Here is a 24,397-nt window from a genome sequence, read left to right as displayed (position 1 = left end):
AGACAAGGTACGGTTCTTGAAAACACCTTTGTGAGAATAAGAGCACAAAAAGTCTCCTTACAATGTAGGAGTAGGACGAGGAATTTGGTGACAATATATGAAACAGATAATGACATATATGGTCTCCTTTAAATACCGAGAGATGTCTTTCAATAAAACAACAATGGGGGCAATGATAGAAACTTATTAACTAGATGCAGACTAATTTACTTTTTATGGTAACAATATCTGCGTTGTATCCTCATGATTGACTCGCACTTTCTTATAAGTTTTTGAAAATATTTGAATTTTTTGTAACGTAAATATTTAATTTTGTGTTCTTCCTAAAAACTGTCAATAAATAATCCTTTGCAATGGGTCTTCGGATTTCTTGGGGTCTCTCAATTCCTAAGTTTTAAGCATAGAGGTCGTTCTCTAGGTTGGATTATGGTTTTGCGCATCGATGTCATCCTTACTTTGGCGGCGGGTGAGAGCCTCGACGACGGTTGGTAAAGATTGTCTCTGATTGTGCTCCTATTTATGGGTATTGTCAGTTGGACCACGGAAGGTTTAAGGTAAGATTTGATTTACGGTAAAAGATTTGAGGAGGCGACATGGCCGGGTTGCTTTTATTGGTGTGTCGAGCGACACTATGACCAACCCCTTGTCAACATTTCTTACATTCCAATCGCAGCCAATGACTATGGATGCTTACAACATAATGGCGGCCATGTATCAACAATCCCATCAGCAACCAACATCATTTAGTTCTAAGAGCTAATGATAAAGTTTAATCAACGCTAGCTAACTAGCTTGATATCGACATTTGAATATATGTATAGACCTGAACTAGTTATATCTTTTGGCTTAGTGTAATATGAATTTTTTTTCTTCGTAACAAAGAAAAACTCATCAAAGTGGTCATCTTCTTCTTCTTTGCTAGTCCCATATGTAGGTTGAGACTATCAGTGGCGGAAGCAGGATTTGAAACATGAGAGGGTCTATATATAATACACATAATTTTAGTAAAAAGTTTTCTTAACACTAAAGTTTGTGTATTTTTCGTGTACAAGTGAAGCAAAACATTTAATTATATTTTACATGTGCATCTCTTGAACTAGTAATTTGTTTCTTTGTTGTTTTATGTTTCATTTCCTGAAAGAGTGATTCTAATTACACCTTCATAATTGCTATCTAAACCTCCATCATTATTTTTTTATTATAAATTTTCTAAATTTACCCCTTCAATTTCTATCTACACTTCTTCTATTTTTTTTTCATTCTCATCTTCTTATGTTTCAACCTAAAAAGGCATTGGTTCATTTGTTATTCTCATTTTTTCTACTCCATCCTAAGACTTAATCACTCCAAATTAAAACAACGATCTCATATATGACAATTAATACATATTGGTTTTATAAAATTGATTAACAATAAGGTTTTTAACACAATAGAAAAATTAGAAATAAGATTTTTCAACATGACACTCTACAATTTTACTATAACAAAGCTTAAATTGAATTTGATTCAACTCCCAGAATATAATATTTTTCAATGGAAAATAGAAGTCAGTGGTAGATTGAAGAAGTGAAACCATAAATGTGAGAGCTTTTAGAAAAAAATTAAGTTCAAAGTTTATAAAAGGGGTAAAATAGGATTCAAATAATTACTTAGATATATATAGCAAATATGGAAGTGTATCTAGAATCACCATTCCTGAAATTCAACAGAATTTCTATCTATTAATTAAAAAAATCAATTAACTTACCTATTTTGATTGGAAAGACACAAAGACCAATCAATTAATCAATACATTTCCTAATATAATTAATTTGTCATTCAAAATTGATTGGTTATGGATTGATTATAAGAAATTCTAGGAGGTTTAGTGTTAGAATTAAGCTAGAATTAAACTATTTAATGATAATTTAGCTAAATAAGAAACCAAACTTCAGATGTTGAAGAATCTAGGGGGGTCCGGGCATCTTCAAACTTATATATAGGTCTGCTCCTAGAGACTATTCTTCTCTCTTTGAAACCAGAACGCCACTTAAACCTTTTTTCCTTGTGTCAGCCATCGTTTAACTGGCTTAGATTACCGGACCACCACAAAATTACTCATTGTGCTTCTTATTGCAAAACTCGACAAGAAATTCCCACATTCAAGATGACTCCCAAATAGATCGAAAGAGGTAGTCCATCCGATTGATGGATCTCAACGGCACCATCAAGCTTCGACGATTCTTCCCTCATCCATTGCTTAGCTCCACCCCTTTCCAATGTCCCTAGCTAACGTTTGATTCTTCCTTCAAATTTCTCAAATTTCCTCATCCATTACTTAGCTCAGCAGCCCCTTTTCATTGTCCCTAATTTGATTCACCATTCAAGTTTCTCAGATTTGGAAGCTCATTATTTTCAACCATACCCATTGTTGTAGTTTATTAATTGTATTTTTCAGAAATCAAATTGCTTTCCAAACAATTAAAATCAAAGAAACATAGAAGAAAATAGAGAAAATTGGAAAAATTGATAGATCGTGTCCGAAAATGAATGTTTTCATTTTGTTACTTTGTGACTCATTCTCTTTGAAGCCCCATCTTATCAATCAATCAAGCATTTGGCGACTCAGATGGGACTACATGAAGAGGGACCGACGGTGTCGAACAAAGAGAGAGGCACCAACGGGGGAACCTATCTAGCTATCCATTTTAGAGATGTCCAGACTTCGTTGCTTGTGTGCTTGGACAAGTCTCTCTCCTGATCTTGATAGCACGGGAAAGAGACTCGTGTGTGTACAATTCTTATCTAAATAAATAGGTGTGTCTAAGCGTATTTCAGCGTGTCCGGGCATGCATGTGTCTGTGCCTAACACACAATACACTTGAGTTTGGCCGTACGTGTGCTTCATATGCTTTAGAAAATAGATACTTTCATTGATTTCCATGGCTAGAAGACATGTACATCAAAAGTTGTCTTGAGACTAGTACATGACCATCACTCAGCTTCATACTGCGCATATTCAGAAACATACATTTGAAAACAAAATACTACATATTCAGATACTTCTAAACAATCCAAACTCTCTGCTAATCAACCGCCAAAATTTTATATACCTCTCTATCGGAGCCTGCGTGACCCACGTCAGACCCTACCCCATTACCCCTAATAGACGTGCAGTCGTTTTCAAACCCAATATCAGGGTTATTATGCAAATATTAAATACTTTTTGGGATTCTAAATTCCGACTTACCCACTACTTCTGGATTGCCCAACCAAGCGTGTCTTTCTTTCTTCAGCGGGACATAAGACATCTGAATTGGGTTTTTTCCTCCACATCGCTCTGCACCGTAGATATGGGTAGCTTTCCATGGATTGATACTACAAACCAGATATTTCCTCTCACGGTCTCACCCTTTGTGCTTTTCACCTACTGCCTTCCACGATCAGATGGCTATGCGACTCATATCTCTTTCAACATGGGGATACAAATAATTACATATTTCCCTCATGGCGACGACGACCATATAGGGTTTCCAACATTGATTACACGTGCGGAACACCATGTGAGGTGCTTGTACTTCAGCTAATTTTTCTGGAAATTCTGGACCCATAACTACTACGTTTTCACTGCAGATACTGTTTTGCATACGACAAAACTAACGCCGTCCACAAAGAGTAGTTGGGCTCTTGGTGCGAAGGCGCTTAACAGAATGTTCCCCCAAGCGCCCACTAATTGAATCATATATTTTAATCTTTATTTTAAATAAAGGCAACTAGCCTTATGAAACTGCCTAACCAGATTTTTATATCCATAATTGATTAAAACTTCAAAACTATCAAATATGATACATACTGTTAAAAAGTGAAAAAAAAAAAGTAAACCAAACATTTAAATTATAGAAATAAAAATGAAATTAGATGTGCGAGAAAATTATACGGTATTAACCCACTATCTCTAGAAGGATGTCAATGGGTCGGGTCATAATGTCTTGTGTGTTATAAAATATAAACTCAAACATAATTCATTTAATAATCGTGTGAAAGATTTATACCCAAACTCAACCTATTTATTAAAAAGGTTATCCGTTTTGCAATGCGTTTTACCCATTTAATAAATATATCATGTTGTTTTCTATAAAATAAGCAACTAAAATAAGATTCATACAAATAATATGCACAAAGTGTAAGGGAAAATTCAATATTTTTTTTTCAAAACAATGCTCTCTCTCGCTCTCGCGAAAAACCCTAAGAGTACCATCGTTTGACGACGGCATATCTCAAAATTGTGTGTTTCTAGACACGAAATCTTCCTAGCCACATCTTGACTTTGCAATATGCATTAGAAGGTGGCGCCTCCTCCTTTTCTCCCCATGTTTTTGGATGGTCAACTACCATTTTTGGCAAAGCTTTTTAGCTATGGTTTTTGCTTAGACGATGGCTCACAATGGAGGTAGGGTAGCTAAATTACTTTGTTGATTTTACAATGATTTTTGCTTAGACGATGGCTCACAATGGAGGTGGCGCCTCCTCATTTCCTCAAGTACGAGCTCACCTCCATATTTCATCAAGGCTTCCAATTGTTGATTTTACTTTGTGTAATTTTTATAACTATGGGTAGCTAAATCTTTTGTGTTAAGGGCTAGGTTAGATGCCCTAGTTATGTCGAACGCTTTTGCAAGTTAGCCTAGTTATTTTTATTTTATGCCAACAGTGAGATTGATTGTTTCTCGGTTTATAGATAACTTTTGCATGCCTATGTTTGTATGTGATCGGTGCTAGACTTAGGTTAAACAATCCACCTAATCGTTTTGTTTCCTTTTGTCATAAGTAGTAAAGGCTATAGTACAATAGTCAAGAATCAAGTAGTTAGGGTTGCATGCTAGATAGCTTCTATACTAGTTTGAACTTTATAACCATTCAAACTTCCACATGTTCTTTTTAATGATATATGCATCCATCGAATAAACTTGTTTATGTGTATTTCACTAAGTGTTTTGAGATTCCATGCTTAGAATATTTTTAACGAAAAGTGTGTTTCACAACGTTAAATAATTCAAGGGAAGTAGTAAGAACTTATGCGGTGCGTTCACGGTTTGTTCTTGATTAGTTTCTTTCTCACGACATAGTAAAAGAATTAGGTTGCTTGTTGTGTTCAATCATAATTGGTGGTGGACAACTGAGTCCCTAATCTCATCTCCATCCGATCTTTATCAAGTCTATTTTGAATTGTTTATCATTGTTCCTTTATTTCTTCTCATTATAATCATAAACCCCCAATTCATTGGTTTAGTTAGTTTAGTTTAATTATTTCCTTTTGTGTGCAAATTGAATACTCTCAGTCTCTAGCATCGAACGGTTCTTGCTTATTCTATGATAATGTTTTGTAGGGTTAATTAAAAGGCTTATTTTAGCCGTATCAGTAATTGGACTGGGTCAAGGGAAGAGTTGCAAGCAGCGGCCTTTGGATTGCAGTTTCATGATGTATGTTACATCCTGGAAAGGAATGCAAATAGTATATTTGAATTAAAATGAGATTAGCAAGCGAAACAAAACGAAGAAGTTCGTTTTGTACACTCACTTAGATGAAGTAAACCTATGAACAATTTTTTTTTTCACAATGTCAAGAGGAACAAATAACTGAAAGTATTTCTGCGAATTCTACAAATCACAGAGTTTACAAACAAACAGACAGAAGATGGTGAAATGTCACCGGCCCAAATTTAACAAAATACAACAACAACCCAAATAAAAATAACAAGTATAAAGGTGACTGAATATTCTAAGCAACCTCGGAGAAACTTTACTCAAAAACATTAGATACAAATGGGAGGAATATGAGCATGAAGACGTAAGTGAATGATGACTCTCTAAACATGCTTCTAGTTCCAAAATAAAGATCCTAACCTGCAAGAACACTATAGTACAGGTGAGCGTCGTCCTCGCTTGCCCAGTAGTGACCAGCCGACCCATGAGTTTGAAAACCAAAATCAGGTAGGATAAAAAATAAGTTTTAGAAAACGTTGAGGGTAAGTTATTTGGAAGCCAGTAAAATTATTTAATAAAGCAATGCACGTTTTACAAATATCATGCTAAAACAGTAGGGCCCTTTTTCATAGGATTGTAATAAATATTATGAATGCATGACCGATCCGAACAACTAGGTGGGAATAGAGTCACCCCTTAAGTAGAGGCCAACTACACTTATTGCTAATAATAACAATAAGTGAATGAGAGTATTTAAGACAATACCCTAAAATAAATGAATAGCGCACAAGGTGGAATAGACATTGCCCTTCTAGAGGTTTTACGTTTTCGACACCGAGGGATCCTGGACCGATATCCCAGAACCCCATTACTCTCAGGTCTATAAACACTCTAAACAATCATATCTTAAAAGTTGTTTAGTCTCGAGTGTTCACAAGCATTTAATATATTAATAATAATTCAATAAATAAATCAATCCCGAATCTTAGACTATGAATTTCAAACATACCAACAATAATCAACATACAATTCAGAGGCCAAAAAAGGGTAAATTAGCTACCTCTTTGAACCAAAATACAGAAAAGATGAGACTGCTTCTCTCGGCTCCAATTCCAAGTTGTTTTTGCTGCTGCTACCTGGTTTTCCACAACTCGATGTTAGAGCGACGAAGCAAGGCGGCGTTGAACAACGAAAATCAAATATGATCAAGTTCTAGGTTCTGATGAATTGAAGGAGAATCTAGTTTGGGAAAGAAAGAATCGAACTGAGCTTACCAAGAACTGAGAAGCTCGTCGGAGACTCGATGACATCGTTGAGAAACCAAACCAAGGTGGAGCATGACGGTGATGTTAACGAGAAAAGAGAAAACCATCGAATTAGTCTTTGATTCGAAGAACAAATGGTCAAATCGAACAATTGACAAAGAAGGAGGACTGGGTATTACTGAGAGAGGGTGGAGGTACTCGTCAGAGCTAATGAACTCGCCAAAGTTCCAAGCTTTGCCATCAGTCTCTAATCCCAGGTGGTGGAATTTGAATTCCAATAGATGATTTGGTACCACAGTTTTGAAGAGAAAGGAGAGGCGATTTTGATGATGGTGGTGCATGTGGGTATATGGCAAGGACGACGGCCTGTGAACTTGGCGGTGGAGGTGCGGTATTCAGTGGAAGGAGGGAGGTGTTCTCTCTGTGTTGTCGAGCCGAGGGAAATGAGAAAAGAGAGAGAGAGAGAGAGTTGGAAGAAGAATTTGGGCTTAATCTTGGGCTCGGGCCATTTGTCCAAGAAGAGATGAGTTGGGCTTTTTCTAAAGCCTCTACCAATTGTTACGAATTGATCCAACGGTTGAAGAGCAACGATGTTAAATCGATCACTAGTATTAACTCACGTAAAATGAATTTAGGTAAAATATTTTAGAATAAAAGAAAATAATTTGTAAAGTCAGTAGAAATAAATTTGAGCGTTAAAACGCTTATAGTGATGTGTAGTTTAATATCAACGTATTAAATTATAGTATTCGACAAATGTCGATTAATTAGTTATAATGTGTCGGTTAAACGAGATTAAAAATCTCGGGTATTACAATGTAGTTCAGCTAAAAAAGAGTCGGCAGAGGCGGAGAAAATTTCCTCTTCCGGAGTAGTATAATATGAACCTCGTCAAAATTTTATAATATATGCTATTAGTTTTATGCTTCATGAACATTACAATTGTTCTTGGTTCTGCTTGTTGAAATACAAATAAGTTAATGTTTATTTCGATAAAAGAAGTTTATAATATAAGGCTTTCTTGGCTAAGGATGTCCTTATGTATCCTTACAATGCAGATTTCATCTTTAAACCAACTTTTCGATCGAATTTTTACATCTCCGTTGTCCAATCTTTAAGTTATAACGATTTATATCTCTATTTTTCAACTAATTTGGTAACTGTTAATATATATTTAATAAGATTAAAACCAATAAACGAATTGAAATATGCTAGATTTGAACCGTTTATATTTAAAACAGTTATTGTAATTATAAATACCTTAATAATTATCAAAAATTAGATTATCATGAGTCTTGGATTCTCATGACTCATGAATCCCCAAAAACATCAAATAAGCGAAAGTATGATCTCTCGTAGTCACCAAATACCTATATCGGATTTCTTTTGACAAAAGTACCTATGTCGGATTAACAAGACCATATATCACTATACATACTAGTCTTAGTTACATGCTCTGCATGTGTAATATTTTCTAAAATTATATTTTGAATTATGAGAAAAAAGTGAAAAAGAAGTGAGAGGCTATCTAGATTATGAAATGATTATTGATGATAAGGTAGTTAATGATTTGAAAAATAAGTTTTTATTTTATTTTATTACTTTATTTTCATTTTTATCAAGATGCCGTTTAATTATTCAAAATTATTTAAAATTAATATAAGATTTAGGGATGTTGTTGTATTTTGACTATTTTCAGGTGTGTATGTTAACCCCTATAAGGGCACGTATGTTATCCCGGATTAGTTGGGATTGGACTCTATAGTTCAAGAAGTTAGTCTGAAACCTTTGTTTGGGAAAACACGGGGATTAGCTTAAATGAGATTATTTAATTCGTGCGTTGGAGATTTTTGGGACTGTGGAGAGGTGCTGAATTCGGGCGGACTGCGCAATCCCTCGCCTCCTCTCGCTCCCTCAACCAAGAATTCTTCGTCAAACTCCACTTGCCTGGTGGCTTCCCGACTGGGATTTCATGTTCTGGTGGCATCCTTGGCAGTGATGTGGTTTAGAGGTGCTTGGGTCTAGTGCTTGTGTTGCGGTTTTTGTTGGTGAAGCTGTGTAACTTCGGGGAGTGTAGAATTTATTCTTTACTTCCAGTTGTGGATTAGTATGTGTAAGCTATTACTCTATTTTGATTGTGGTGGTTTACGTATGTATGAACTTATGACTTACTTATAATCATTAAGGCCATTTTAATTGACATATAGTTGGGTTACTTACTTGTGGATAAGGTGAAGAATGTGAGAAGGTTGTTCTATTATAAACCAATTGTTATATGAAATATGTAAATTAAGAAGTAAGATTGTTTATATGGACATGTGTTATTAATGAAATATTATGTTATTATTGAATAAGACTTGTTATAATTCGAAAAATAATTCAGTAACAAAACTTATTTAATTTGGTGGTTCGTCATATATAAAATTAGACTATTCTACTAATTATGTTCGTTAGTCCGAGACTACACCAAACATGAGTCATGAATTATTATACACTAATCTGAACCAGCACAGTTTGGGAAAGACTTAGTAGTCCAGAATTTAGTAGTCACGAGAGTATAGATTTCAGGGTCTGAACTCCTTTCCCTTCTTGTTCTTCCCAATGACGATTTCCGAAAAAGAAGACTTACCCGAAGATATCATATTAAACATCTTCTCTAGACTACCCGTCAAGTCCCTGATCCGATTCTCCTCCGTTTCGAGACGCCTGCATTTCGTTATATTCTCCGATCCGCAGACTCCTCGTCTCCACCGACGCCCCTCTACTCGAGTCCCTACACATGGACCATTCTTCGTCGTTTGAAGACCCTTCCTCCGTTAGAAAGCTCTCTCTCCCTTTCCAGCACAGTTATGTTAGGCTTCTGGCTCCTGTAATGGTCTGGTATTTATAGCTTCTGATGATAAATGCTTCTATATCTGGAACCCATCTCTTGGATAGTTGGATTCTTCAAGCAATTATCTGACCCTGGTTTCTCCTCAAACCGAAATGCACTAGCTTTTTATGGAGTGGGCTATTTGTCGGCCACAGATGAATACAAAGTTTTGGTAGCCACCGTTAATTTCCGTGGAACGGCTTTAGAGGTGGAGATGTTCTCATTGAGGACTCGTGTTTGGAAGAGGATTGAGTTCCCTGGCGTTTCTGATGTTGAACTCGATTGTGTCGGGATACTTTGGAATAATGCACTTCATTGGCTAAACTACTGTTACGAGGATGAGATGGTTTTTGTTAACTTGGAAGAGGAGGTGTTCCGGAGAATACGGCTGCCTAGCTTCGATGCTGATGGTAAGAGTTTCAGCAATGTTGGGGTTTGTGGAGGGTGCCTGTGTGTGTCACGTACTCACGTTTTCCAGAGGGTGCTTGTGACTCTTTTGATATTTGGGTTATGAGAGATTATGAGTCTTGGACTATGCTGTTTAGATTAAGGGTTCATGATCGGCCTGAGTTGCACTCATATGACAGGGAATTTTTGGTTGTGGAGAGTAGTACAGTTGCTGCAATTTGCAATGCAGAGGGGTTGGAGTTGATAAGGATTGATCATAAAGAAGGCGAGAGGGTTGGCAGGTATGTGGTTACGGGGAATCAGATTTATATGATTGAATATGAAGAGAGTCTACTTTGGATTGGTAGTTATTATCCAGAAACAAAGAAAACAGGTTGATATACTCTGAGATGCATCAGCAGGCCTCACAAAACTGAAATGGAGGAGTGTTTGCTCTTTGTATTCTAATGGTAGCTTTGCTTTGTATGTGCTTGTTTGCTGAAACTTAATAAGTCATAAAAGGTACTTGTGTCTCTATACATCAAGCATAGGTTTGGTGTTCCCATCTCTCTTAAAGAATTGTATATATATGCACTCTACAGTAAAATTGACGATTTCACAAAGCTACTTGACTCTATATCAATTGAGGGAGAAACTGAATCATAACAATAATACAGAGCTCTTCATTTTTTTGTGCTGTTGATGTGGTTGGAGCCTTGGAACTGAAATAGAGCACAGTTATTAACACTGAAAATTTGAGTTCTGAATTACTATTTGATCTGCATATCATTTTCCTGCAATTTGATCTAAATCGATATTTCATTTTCTACATTTAGTATTTGCCATTTCACTCTCCATAAAAGTTAGCTACTCCAATTCGAGATGTTATGAGGCAAGAAAATATTATGTCTGTGGTGACATGGAAGGGCCAAGTTGTTGCGAATTGTTAAGTCTCATCTTAATTAGTTGCCTCTTTTCTGATACTGGTTTTTTACTCACCGTTGCTCTGCTCTTGTGCCTTCAAAGGTGTTATGTATTTATTTAGCTACTGCTTTAGGCTTTTGACTCATTGTTTTGGAACATGCATGTCCACTTTGCTCTTTGAAGTTTCTCAAATTTCTTGACATTGACTGCAAAATCAGTTTCAAAATGGTGTGATTCAATGCCTTGGTTGCTGAGATTACTTGCTATATCTTAGATAGTTGATGCCTTTTCAGGCCTTTCATAATTACTTAAATAGATGGGGAAAGAAGAATCCATCACTGAAAGTTTTTAACCCAGAGCTAAAAGTTAGATATCTATAGAGTTTCTTTTATAGCATTACTAAAGTTTCTCTAAGCTTTAACAGTAAGCAATTGCAGTGAATGAGTCTTTCTCATCCCAATTATAATTTGAAATTATGATGACATGAATCTAAACTAACACACTGATTACACTAATCAACAAGTAAAAGAGACTTGGCTAAGATCTATTTCCTCCTGTAAAGTTTGTATCTTATGAATTTCCAGGGTTTATTTTGGGCCTAATAGTGTCATAATCATCTAAAAGCATTTTAAGATTAGAGGCAAATAGCTATCAATAAAAACTAAATCGCATGCCATGGGAAAGACTCGTACGAATTACGAACTCAGTCGAAGGAAGACCTTTGGTACGAACTGACCCAACACTAGAGAAGAGATCGACACTATAAATGAAGTTGTTAAATGACTTAAATCCCAATTCTTCTCTGCCTTAATTAGGAATCAATCTCCTAGAATGATTTGCCTTATTTTTGTAGATAATCTCTAGTTTATATTTTGCTTGTAATTCAAGTCATGTTGTATCTCTATATATACCTCAAGTTGAACACAATACAAATTCTAAATGTATCAGTAGTTTTAGGTTTTCTTCTCGAAAATATGGACACCGGTTCGGCGTCTTCCTCAGTTTTTACACAACTAACACAAGTACCAGTTAGAGAGGAGTTCGACACTGAAATAATGCTAATCGACAACCCGCCAGCAAAGGCAGAACTTGAGGAATTGAGGATTGGGGATCAATCTTTGCTCCAGTTCTACAATAATAACGTTGTGCCAAAGCCATGCACTTGCAAATCTGTACAGAGTTCTGTGTTCGAGAAAATCTCTGGAAAGAAAAATGAAGTGGAAGAAAATAAGTAGGTGCTACTACTCTTTGTTAAAGAATTTTAGAGAATTTTAGTCACTGCATCAAGTATAGGTATCATTTACTTTTGGTTGTATAGCCTTCGCTCTATATTCAATTTATGAAAATCTTAAGAGTGTAATCTTATGTTTATTAACATGCATGGTTGTTTTTCATGGTTGTTGTTTGTTGCTATTGAACATCAAACCACCTCACCTGTTATCTCCTACAATTGCCTACAATAGTCTGCATGGTTCCCTTCCCTTTTCACTAGTTTAAAAATTGAAAAACTTGACCTGGGCATTGTTCTTGAGTCTCTAGAAATATATGTCCAAATTAGTTCTACGGATTATGTCTAGATATACTGAATCCAAGAAGTTTGACAGAGCATTAGTTTTATCCTGGCCTCTAGGGAACCATTAGCAGTTAAGCCTATTCTACAAATGAATTGAAACAACTGAGGATATTCTACAATCAGCAGTAAATTATGCTGTATTTAGTGTTGAAAAGGTGTATCAATGTATGAGATTATAAGTGTTATTTCAGACTTGGTCAGATTATATGTCAATTCATATGCATGGACAAAAACTCAAAATCATGCAACAGTGTTCCCATGTGAGATGTGATCATTTTCGTCCCACTAAATTTACCCCCACTACTTTTTTCCAGAAATATGTATTGGAATCTTAGGTTGGTAATGGGAATTTATGGAAATTCTGCCATAAATGTGTTGACCGATAACAACGTAACTTCTTAAGGGGTTGGACCATTCCAGAACGCTTCCTTATAAGGGTCACTGATCATGTTCCCCAATTTTCATTCTTCACCTGCAAAATCATAGAGCGGCTTGGAATTTTTCTACAAAGAAGAGAATCACTTTAAAGTCTGATGGGGTCTCCATCATTCCAATAGATCAAAGTTCAAATTCATAACATATTGTTCAGCAAACAAAAGAGCCACTTCCAAAATCCCCTTCACTATCTGTTTTTCCGATTTCAAGCCTTGTAGGGTGAGTTCTTAAATTTTCTGCAGATTTCTTATATGGGTCTTGAGTTCATAAATATTATGTATGTTCAAGTGGATCTTGTTCCCAGATATGTAATTCTTCAGTATAATGTATATTTCTGGTTCTGTTTTTCCTCTGAAGGAACTGATATTATGCTCGAGTAACTGGGGTTTTCCTATTTTGATTCCCATGCTTGTGACATCTGTCCTTAGAAATTCTGCTATGCTCTCAGGTTAAGAAAATGACATCAAAAAGACCTTTTTTCTTATTGATTAATGGCTTTATAAAGAGGCAATATTATCTGTCTAGGAAAGGTTTTCTTGACAGATTTTGAGGTTCATTTAGGGTGCTTTTGAGCCATATAATTAGTTATACATAGCTTTGCAGTGATCTTCTAATCAAATTTGTTGTTGCTTCTTTTGATCAGCTTCAGGTCCTTTTAGTACTAAATTATTTCATGAAAGATCACTAGTAGAGTAGTTTATCTGTGCTCCTGGCTGGAGCTTCCCCTTCGTTCATACTTTTGTTTTCTACTTAAAAATCTGTCATTTCATTTGACAAAGTAGAGAAAATGGTGAGGATACCCAGCATTGGTATTGAGCAGAAGCAGCCTAGCTTCTTCAAGATTACTCTACCTGGCCGCAGCAACGAGCATGTGGTAATCAATCTTTCGTGCATTTCTGTACATTCTGTTGGTGTTCTGCAACTGTTTAATTTTATATGTTATAGAGTAGCATAGTTCAGTTATCCATCAATTACATTATCTGAAATATGTACTGGCTGGTTTCTTCTTTCTTTTTGTTGCCGCTTGAAGAGGATTCCACCGAGATTCGTTCGAGAGCACATTGTGAACGGACTTACTAAGCAGGCGAAATTAAGATTGAAGCGCTCCTCAGAGTATTCATGGAATATTAAAGTGAAAAGATCCAGAGAAGATGTGTATTTGAAAGATGGATGGCTTGAGTTTCGGAGAGCCGCCCGCTTGGATGATAAAGAGTTTTTAGTGTTCATATGCACTGGAAAAATGCATTTCAGCATAAAGGTTTTCGACAAGAATGGGTGTGAGAGAATGGATTTCCCTGACTTCAGCAGACACCAAAACACAACCTCATGTAAGAGTACTAAAAGGCCTCGTGGGAGACCAAGAAAATCTATTCCAGGTATGTCAATATGTGGTTGGATGTCAGAATATACATTATTATAACTGGATATTGCCAACTCATGATAATGTTCTTGATGTTATCTATGTTTGTGAAGCTGATATGTTGAAAGAGGTTAAACAGGAGGAAGAAGATTACATTAACAATACAGAAAAATTCACTTCCAAGAGTACTGAAATGCTTACTGAGAGTTGTAAGAGGTCTACTGTCAGACAAAAAGAAACAACTTCTGAAAAAATTAAGAGGTCTTGTGGTAAACCAAGAAAATACCCGGGTAAAGACTAGGGTAATTCAAACAGATACTTACATACTAGAATATCATGAGTTGTAACTCATCTCTAATTCTGCAATATTTATTTTGAATGTGAAGCTACTGGCAAGCACATTTCAAAATCTGAACTTGATGTCCTCGAAGAGGTTAAAGAAGAGGAATATGACAACCATGAATCTGGGGAGCTGTTGAAACCCAAATTGCAATATTTTACAAGCAAGATCCAGAGACTAACTCAAGTGGTGAGCAAGCTAAGCATATGTGAATTTATGTGAATGAATTAGGTCTTATGTGAATTTATTTTTCTGTGAATTTTTTTTATTTTGTATTACACTATTACCTTGATTTTCTGTTGCTTATGCAGTATGTGGGCAAACCATTCTATGAGGAAAATCTTTCATCACGAAATTATGACAATGTTATGCTGAAAAATTCAGAGGGAACAGAATGGTTCAAAGTGACGCTTTCAAGTTACCGTGACACAGCCTTCATGACTAAAGGGTGGCATGCTTTTGCAGATGCTAACCAAGTCAAGGTGGGAAGTCTGCCAATTTCAGATTCAAAAAGAGAACAGAATTGTTGTTCACATATTGAACAACTGAACCTGTCAAGCAACTGTAAGATCAGTTTCAGCCAGCTAGTGATCTTTACGATATTGTAGACCAGACATATGGCACTCGACTACTTTAGCTTATGGAAACATTACATTTCGTATAGTATTGTATTAAATATGTCTTCTGGATATATGTATTTAGTGCATGTACGTGGTATTATGAAACTTCCAATTCCTACATTATGCTACAATGTTGTGAGTGTGTGTTGTTAATCTATAAGTTATTTATGCTGACACTATCCTAAAAACTGATAGATGTTGTTAAAGACCCATATTATTGTGATAAATGATAATTACTATGTATCGTTGACTGTAATCGTTATTTCTCTATGGATGACCTGATCGAAGAGGATCCACTCTGGTAAAGCCATACACTTTTTTTACTGCTGTGAGTGTTGTCTACTTTCTAATCTATACTGATCTGGTAGTGATTAACTGGGATTCAAATTCAATAGATAAAAGGACTGCCCAACTAATTACAAGGGCACAAGGAACTCCAAAGTCCAAACTAAAAATGAAACGAGTTTATGAGTTTCCTAAAACTAATGGGAGACAGTAAGATTCTGACGTTCTAGCCAAATGGAAAGTCGATACTTTTCCTTTCTTCTCCAGAAAGGGAGTTGCCCTCAAGCCTCTCCTATAAATAATACCCGTACTAACCTAGAGCCTCACAAGTCACAACTCATAACGCACAAAATTCTTCATCGATTAACAAACTCGAAATGACGAACCAATCCGAAGGAACAAATAAGAGAGATTTCAGCAAGGCTATTCTGAACCGCAAGAAGGCTCCAAATCGCCTTATTTTCGATGAAGGTACCATGGACAACTCCACCATCCAACTCTCTCCGGAGACCATGGAGAAGCTCCAGCTTTTTTGCGGCGACACAGTCCTGAAAGAAGAGGAAAGATACAATCTGTATTGTTCTTGCTGATAATACTTGTGAACGATCAAAGATAAGGATGAACAAGGGTGTGAGGAACAACCTTAGGGTGAGGCTCGGTGATGTTGTTTCCATTCACCGATGCGCTGATGTCAAGTATGGAAAGCGTATCCACATTCTTCCTATAGATGACACAATTGAAGGTATGACCGGAAATCTGTTTGATGCCTACTTGATGCCATATTTCCAAGAAACCTACCGCCCAGTGAGGAAAGGTGATATTTTCTTAGTCAGAGGAGGAATGAGTGTGGAGTTCAAGGTTGTTGAGAGTGATCCTCCTGAGTATTGTGTAGTTGCTCCAGACACCGAGATTTTCTGTGAGGGGGAACCTGTTAGAAGGGAGGATGAGGAAAGATTAGATGAGGTAGGTTATGATGATATTGGTGGTGTTAGGAAGCAAATGGCTCAGATTCGCGAATTGGTTGAGCTGCCTCTGAGGCATCCTCAGCTGTTTAAGTCAATTGGTGTTAAACCACCAAAGGGTATTCTACTCTATGGTCCTCCTGGAACTGGCAAGACTTTGATTGCAATAGCTGTTGCTAATGAAACTGGGGCGTTCTTTTTCTGCATCAATGGACCAGAAATCATGTCTAAGATGGCTGGAGAGAGTGAGAGCAACCTCAGGAAAGCTTTTGAGGAAGCAGAGAAGAATGCGCCATCAATTATATTTATTGATGAGATAGATTATATTGCTCCCAAGAGAGACAAGACTAATGGAGAAATTGTGTCACAACCCCGAAATTTCAAGTATGAAACTTGAAAATCTAAGCCATGAAAAACTCTTAAACAATCTCAATAAATCGAAATCATCTTATCGTCACAGCGTATCGTTACTGAGTTCATAGAGCATCTCAGTCAAATTGAATATTACAAAACTAACATATAATTCAAGCATTATATCAAATGGAAGTGTAAAATCCTCTCAATCCTCACCACAAAATAAAACAAAGGAACTTCGAAATCTTCAGAGTAGTCCTTCAATTCTGCTAATCCACACCTGCAGAACTATCCCCTACATCATCGAATAGGTGCACCGGGATTGTAAACACAAACCCGGTAAGCTTTGCAGCTCGTATGAGTAAATCAACAATATAACTCGCATATAAATACAAAAGAAAAATACTGAAAACATTTAATTATAAATGTACTCATGAGTCATTTGACGGCCCATTTGGTTGTCCAATAATATCTGAAAATATAAGTGCTCATGAGAAATCAGGCAACCCATCTGTTTACCCAAATACATTTATAATACGGGTACTCATGAGACCCGGGTACTCATCTGTTACCCCTCATCTAGTACGCCGCCAGACAATGGGCAACCATCTGTTACCCAGTATCTAAAAATATGGATACTCATAAGCCGGTAACCCATCTGTTACCTCTCATGCCAGTACACCGGCAGACAGACTAGAGCTCTAACTGAATCGTAACTGTCGCCCGGCCAGGGCTAGGTTCCGAAATGCCAACACGTTCGAAGACAGGTCTGAAGACAAAAAAACGTTTTAACATAATTCAAGTTACAATACAATTCTCACATGTTATTGCACAAAAAGACAAGCGATTCAAGCTTAAATAAAACAAATAACAGGATTATAAATAAATTGAGAGGAGGATTGTTTCCCAACTGTTGACGCTTATGGATGGCCTAAAGTCCCGAGCACATGTAATCGTAATGGCAGCTACTAATCGTCCGAACAGTATTGACCCGGCTCTTAGAAGGTTTGGAAGATTTGATAGGGAAATAGATATTGGTGTTCCAGATGAAGTCAGGCGTCTTGAGGTCCTTCGCATCCATAGCAAGAACATGAAGCTTGCTGAAGATGTCGATTTGGAAAAGGTTGCCAAGGATACTCATGGGTATGTTGGTGCTGATCTAGCAGCTTTAGCTACTGAGGCTGCACTTCAATGCATCCGAGAGAAGATGGATGTGATTGATGTGGAAGATGAGACCATAGATGTTGAGATACTCAACTCTATGGCTGTAACAAACGAACATTTCCAAACTGCTCTTGGATCAAGCAACCCTTCTGCTCTTCGTGAAACAGTTGTTGAAGTTCCCAATGTCACTTGGGATGCAGTTGGAGGTCTCGAAAATATTAAGAGAGAACTACAAGAGACAGTTCAATATCATGTTGAGCATCTAGAGAAGTTTGAGAAGTTCGGCATGTCACCCTTAAAGGGAGTTCTTTTCTATGGTCCTCCTGGATGCGGTAAAATCCTCCTAGCCAATGCTATAGCTAATGAGTGTCATGCTAATTTCATCAGTATCAAGGGACATGAATTGCTTACCATGTGGTTTGGAGAGAGTGAGGCCAATGTGAGGGAAATATTCGACAAGGCTCGAGCATCTGCTCCATGTGTTCTCTTCTTTGATGAGCTCGATTCCATTGCTACTAAAAGAGGTAGTAGTGCAGGTGATTCTGGAGGTGCTGATAGGGTTTTGAACCAGTTCCTTACAGAAATGGATGGCGTGTCTGCCAAGAAAACTGTGTTCATTATTGGAGCAACCAACAGACCTGACATTATAGACCCTGCACTTATGCGTCCAGGACGTCTGGATCAATTGCTTTACATCCCTCTGCCTGATGAGAAATCTCGCATCAAATATTCAAGGCTTGCTTGAGGAAGTCTCATATTTCAAAACATGTGAACATTAGTGCTCTTGCCAAGCACACACAAGGATTTAGTGGTGCTGATATCACAGAAATATGCCAGCGAGCTTGCAAATACGCCATTAGGGACAACATTGAGAAAGATATTAAGAGGGAGAGGACGAGAAGTGAGAATCCTGAGGTTATGGATGATGATGAGAATGAAGTTTCTGAGATCACTGCAGCTCATTTTGAGGAATCGATGAAGTATGCTTGCAGGAGTGTCAGTGATGTTGCTATTCTCAAGTACCAGGCATTTGTGACTACATTGCAACAGGCAAGAGGGTTTGGAGATGAGTTCAGGTTCTAAAGAAAAAGATGATGAGAAATGTCATCTTTAAATTGTATTGAACATATTTCACAAGTTCAGATACAAAGTATATATGGAACAAAATAGCTAAGACTAGGCCGAATCTAATCCCCTAAAATCTGCTACAAATCAACCATGATTTAATGAACCATGATTTAAGGAGGCTTTTCCTAAAAAGAAGATAAACACCATGTAAAGCACCTATTGCAATCACCTCCTTGTCTGCTCCTTGTCTGCTAGGATGAGGAGGGCACACATAATTTAATATCACCCCTCAAGCTGGTTCAAGAAGATTAATTGATCCAAGCTTGGACCAAAACCTTTGAAATTATGCAGAGGGAAGAGCTTTGGTGAACATATCTGCAATTTGGTCTGCACTGCATGTATAAACAGTCTGAATAACCTTGGCTTGGACTTGATCACGTACAAAGTGACAATCAATCTCTATGTGCTTTGTTCTCTCATGAAACACTGAATTTTCAGCAATGTGCATGGCATATTGGTTATCACAAAACATAAGCATTGGACTAGAGCTTTTGATGCCCAACTCAGATAAAACAGCCTTCAACCAGATTAATTCACAAGATAATGAAGCCATAGCTCTATATTCTGCTTCCGCACTGGATCGAGCCACAACAACTTATTTTTTACTCTTCCAAGTCACCGCATTGCCTCTAACAAAAGTGCAGTAACCTGTAATAGACTTGCGATCCAAGTTATTTTGTGCCCAATCTGCAACAGTGTAACCTAAAATATCACAGTGACCATGCTTTTTCATCACAATGCCTTGACCAATAGAACCTTTCAAGTATCTAAGCACTCTATTAACCATCTTCACATGCTCAGAAGTGGGAGAATGCATATGTTGACTAATCAAGCTCACTGCAAATGAGATATCAGGTCTAGTAATGGTAAGATAGATTAACTTACCTACAAGACGCTGATATGCAGTAATGTCATTGACTGCTTCACCTTTGTCAATGAATTTTTGTTTTTGACTTAGTGGAGTCTTGGAGGGCTTGCAATCAGTCATGCTTGCATCTTTCAAAAGATCAAGAGTATACTTCCTTTAGTTCAAAAATAATCCCTTCCTAGAGGTAGCTACTTCAATGCCAAGGAAATATTTTAATACACCAAGATCCTTGATGGCAAATTTTTTCCTCAAGGTAGACTTTAAAGCATCAATCTCTTCTAGATTAGAACCAGTGACAATAAGATCATCGACATAAATCAAGACAACTAAAATCCCTTCTTTGCCATTTCTCACAAATAGTGAATAATCAGAGTAGCTGCGTTTGAACCCTACACTGATAAGAACTGAACTCAATTTTGAATACCAGGCTCTAGGGTATTTCTTTAAGCCATAGATAGCTTTATGCAAGTTACAAACTAAGCCTGGTTCAGATGCTTGAGAGTGGCCAGGAGGAAGTTGCATGTAGACTTCTTCTTCAAGGTTTCCATGTAAAAATGTATTTTTGACATCCATTTGAAATAAGTGTAAAGAATGATTAACTGCAACAGATAACAAAACTCTTACTGTGTTCATCTTGGCCACATGAGCAAAAGTCTCCTTGTAATCCACTCCATAAGTTTGAGTGAACCCTTGAGCCACAAATCTAGCTTTGACCTTTCAACAGTACCATATGAGAGAAAATTGGTTTTGGAGATCCATTTACTTCCCATAGCCCTTTTTCCCTGTGGCAAATGGACAACACTCCAAGTATTATTTTCATCTAAGGCTTTGAATTCCTCAACCATGGCTGCTCTCCATTTTGGATCTTGAACAACATCAGTAAAATTGCAGGGATCATGAATACATGAAATCTTGGTAAGAAAAGCTTGATGAGTGGGAGACATATGATTATAACAGATATACTGTGACATAGGGTGTTTTGGAGTGTACATTTTGTAATCTTTGAATCTCACTGGCAGATTCCTAGTTCGACTAGGATTTCTTCTAGATTGAACTTGATCAACCTGATGAACTTCATCATTTAAATTATGAGTGCCATGAGAGTGATCAGTAGAACCAGAATGCTCAACTTCATGAGAATCATCAACTTAATCAGTAGCACCAGAATAATCAGCTCCATTTCCATTATCTGCATTCAAATTTTGAGCAGAAATGATGGGAACATTAGTCACTCTTTCACTGTTATTAAAGCTAGGCATAACTGATTCAGAAGGAAGGACTGGCATAGGAAAGATTCCAGTATTAAAATCACGCAGATCATCTTTGCTAAGAGGAGTCTGGAAAAAAGAGGTGACCTCATCAAATTTGACATCCCTAGAAATCATCATTTTTCTAGTTTTTGGATTGTAACACTTGTAGCCTTTTTGAATGGAAGAATAACCCAAAAACACACACTTCTCAGCCTTAGGATCCAGTTTATCTCTATGAGTAGCATGAATTTTAACATAACAAGTACAACCAAACACCCTCAAATGATTCAAATTAACATCCCTGCTTTTCAAAATTTCCCAAGGTGATTTACCTTTCAAAACCCTGGTTGGTAATCTGTTTATAATATAAGTAGCTGTAAGAATTGCATGAGACTAGTAAGATTTTGGAACATTCATCTGAAACATCACAGATCTGGTCTTTTCCAATATGTCACGATTTTTTCTTTCAGCTACACCATTTTGCTGAGGTGTAGCTACACAACTGGTTTCATGAATGATCCCATGAGAGTTCAAATAATTTTGCATAGCATTAGAAGTATATTCAGATCCATTGTCAGATCTTAAAACATGAATACTCGAAGAAAATTGATTTTTCACAATATTTTGAAAATCAATGAATGCAGCCATTAATCCACTCTTGAGTTTCATCAAATATAACCAGGTAACTCTAGAGAAATCATCAATGAACAAAGCAAAATATTTATATCCATTAATAGATTGAACAGGTGCAGGTCCCCATATATCAGAGTCAACTAGCTCAAAACACTAAGATGTTCTACACTGTGAAGTAGCAAAAGGTAATCTAGAAAATTTAGAAGTTACACAAATTTTAAAGAGATGATCACTATAGCTAAAGAATGGAAATAGAGTGGACAAGACTTTATTTGAAGGATGAGCAAGACGCTGGTGTCACAAGCTTTGGTCAGCACCTAAAACTGTACTAACATTGAGGGCTTGATTTTTTGCAAAAGATGACTTTGAGAGGTAGTACAGATCATCAAGTAAAAAACCCTCACCAATCTTCTATTATGAGACTCAATCCTGAAACACTAAGATCTTCAGAAAATATGGCTAGACACTTGAGAGATTTGGTTATCTTGCTGACTGATAAAAGCTGAAACGGAAAGCTGGGGACAAACAACACACTGGACATAATAGAATTTGAGAGAAAATTGATTTTTCCTAAACCAAGAATAGGAACACTTTGGCCATTGGCCATAGAAACATGAGAGGGTGAGGCATTCTTATGAAAGTCATAAAGTTTTGACTGATCATTAGTCATGTGGTTTGAGGCCCCAGAGTCAATAATCCACATATCACCATTCAAACTAGTATATAAAGCAGTAGCAAATGCTAAAGAATACCTAGTTTCTCATTGTCATTGATATGATCAGAATCGGCAAGGAATCCTGCAAACTTGCCAAGTAAGGCAGTTGAATTTTCCTCAGTCACCTGTCCACCTTCCATTTTCTTAATCTGCAGGTAGTTTGCAAATTCATTTAATAAGGCTGTACGGTTGGAAGTGAAATCCACAATTGGGATTGTGCTTCCATATGAGCTAGAGCAAGCAACAAATGCATTTGACTTTGAATCAACTGAGGAAGATGAAGCCTTGTTCTTGGAGAAAGATTTATGTTCTTTTTCTTTTTCATACTTACCTTTCAGTTCAGGATGCAAGATCCAACAACTTTCTTTTTGATGATTAGTACCTCCACAGTGACTACAATTCCACTCCTTCCATTCATATTTTTTTTGTATCCACCCTTGTTTCTCTGATTAGCAACAAATGCTCGAGCTTCACCAGAGTTGACATTAGCCTTCACCTCAGTCCTCATCACTTTCCTGCGTGTTTCTTCATGTTGAATGGTGATACATACAGTGTCGAATGAAGGAAACTCATGATTCATCAGTAAGTGACACTTCAAATCCTCATAATCATCACTGAGGCTACTAAGAAGTTTGAATGTTTTATCTTCATCAGCTCTTTTTCGCAGAATGTTGAGGTCAGTGGTTTGAGGCCGATAAATATTAAGCTCATTCCATTTAGATTTAAGGCAACCTAAATTTTGAATAAAAGAGTTTTCTCCTTGTTGAAGCTCGACAATTTCTAGCATAAGTTGATAGACACGAGCAGTATTATTTTGATTGGCATACATTTCACGCAGAGACACTCATAGATTAAAAGATGACAAAGAATATTGGAATACCTCTTGAAGATGAGCTTCCATGGAGTTAAGAGTCCATGATCTGACCAGTTGATCTTGGCTCAGCCAATCGTCATAGGTGGGATCATCCACTGCGGGAGCTTTGGATTTTCCATTGATAAACACGAACCTTTTCCTTCCTCCCAGAGCAAGATAGACTGCATTTGACCAACGCAAGTAGTTGAATTCATTGAGCAAGACAGTGCTCAATCTGAGATTGGTATTTTGATCATCACCACCAGAAAAACTTCCTTTGCCCGAAATAGGCACAAGGATATAACCATCACCACTTTCGCTGCCTCCACTAGAAAATGGATTCACGTCAAACTCATTCATGATGAAAAAGGATTACAAACAAGATTTGGAGATAAGAAAGAAAAACTAATCAGAGAGACAGGCCTAGAACAAGACCTGCTCTGATACCATGAAGAAAACGATGATGAGAAATGTCATCTTCGAATTGTATTGATCATATTTCACAAGTTCAGATACAAAATATATATGGAACAAAATATCTAAGACTAGGCCAAATCTAATCCACTCAACTCTGCTACAAATCAACTATGATTTAAGGAACCATGATTTAAGGAGGGTTTTCTGAAAAGAAGATAAACACCATGTAAAGCACCTATTGCAATCACCTCCTTGTCTGCTCCTTATCTGCTAGGATGAGGAGGGTACACATAATTTAACAGGTTCCCTGGTTCGGGCACATCTGTTGGATCTGATCCTTTTGCAACTACTAATGCTGGTGAAGCTGATAAAGACCTTTATGATTAGTACTTTCTTTTCCTCTGTTCTTTGTCATTTAATTTGATTTCTTTACTTCAAGTATCAATAAATTTGAGACATAAATCTGTAATCACATGTTAAACTTTAGTAAAAGGAAATCATGTCAATTTCGACGCCATTTTGACTTTGA

The 24,397-nt window shown here is 36.9% G+C and overlaps 1 protein-coding gene and 2 pseudogenes across 1 annotated transcript; all 3 read left to right on the top strand.

Moving 5' to 3' along the window:
- The first annotated feature begins 9,322 nt into the window (after positions 1-9,322).
- LOC126792814 (F-box protein CPR1-like) lies at positions 9,323-10,581 on the top strand (annotated as a pseudogene).
- A 2,292-nt stretch (positions 10,582-12,873) lies between these two features.
- LOC126792816 (B3 domain-containing protein REM23-like) lies at positions 12,874-15,401 on the top strand. The gene is given in 6 exon segments (XM_050519294.1): positions 12,874-13,793; positions 13,950-14,295; positions 14,393-14,569; positions 14,666-14,808; positions 14,931-15,109; positions 15,111-15,401. Coding segments are annotated over 6 exon segments (990 nt in total). The 5' UTR covers positions 12,874-13,706; the 3' UTR covers positions 15,169-15,401.
- Positions 15,402-15,901: 500 nt separating this feature from the next.
- Positions 15,902-24,255, top strand: LOC126792807 (cell division cycle protein 48 homolog; annotated as a pseudogene).
- Positions 24,256-24,397: the final 142 nt, after the last annotated feature.

This window comes from Argentina anserina, chromosome 4, assembly GCF_933775445.1.
Source record: "Argentina anserina chromosome 4, drPotAnse1.1, whole genome shotgun sequence".
Lineage (NCBI taxonomy): Eukaryota > Viridiplantae > Streptophyta > Magnoliopsida > Rosales > Rosaceae > Argentina > Argentina anserina.
This window is presented reverse-complemented; position numbering and strand designations above follow the sequence as displayed.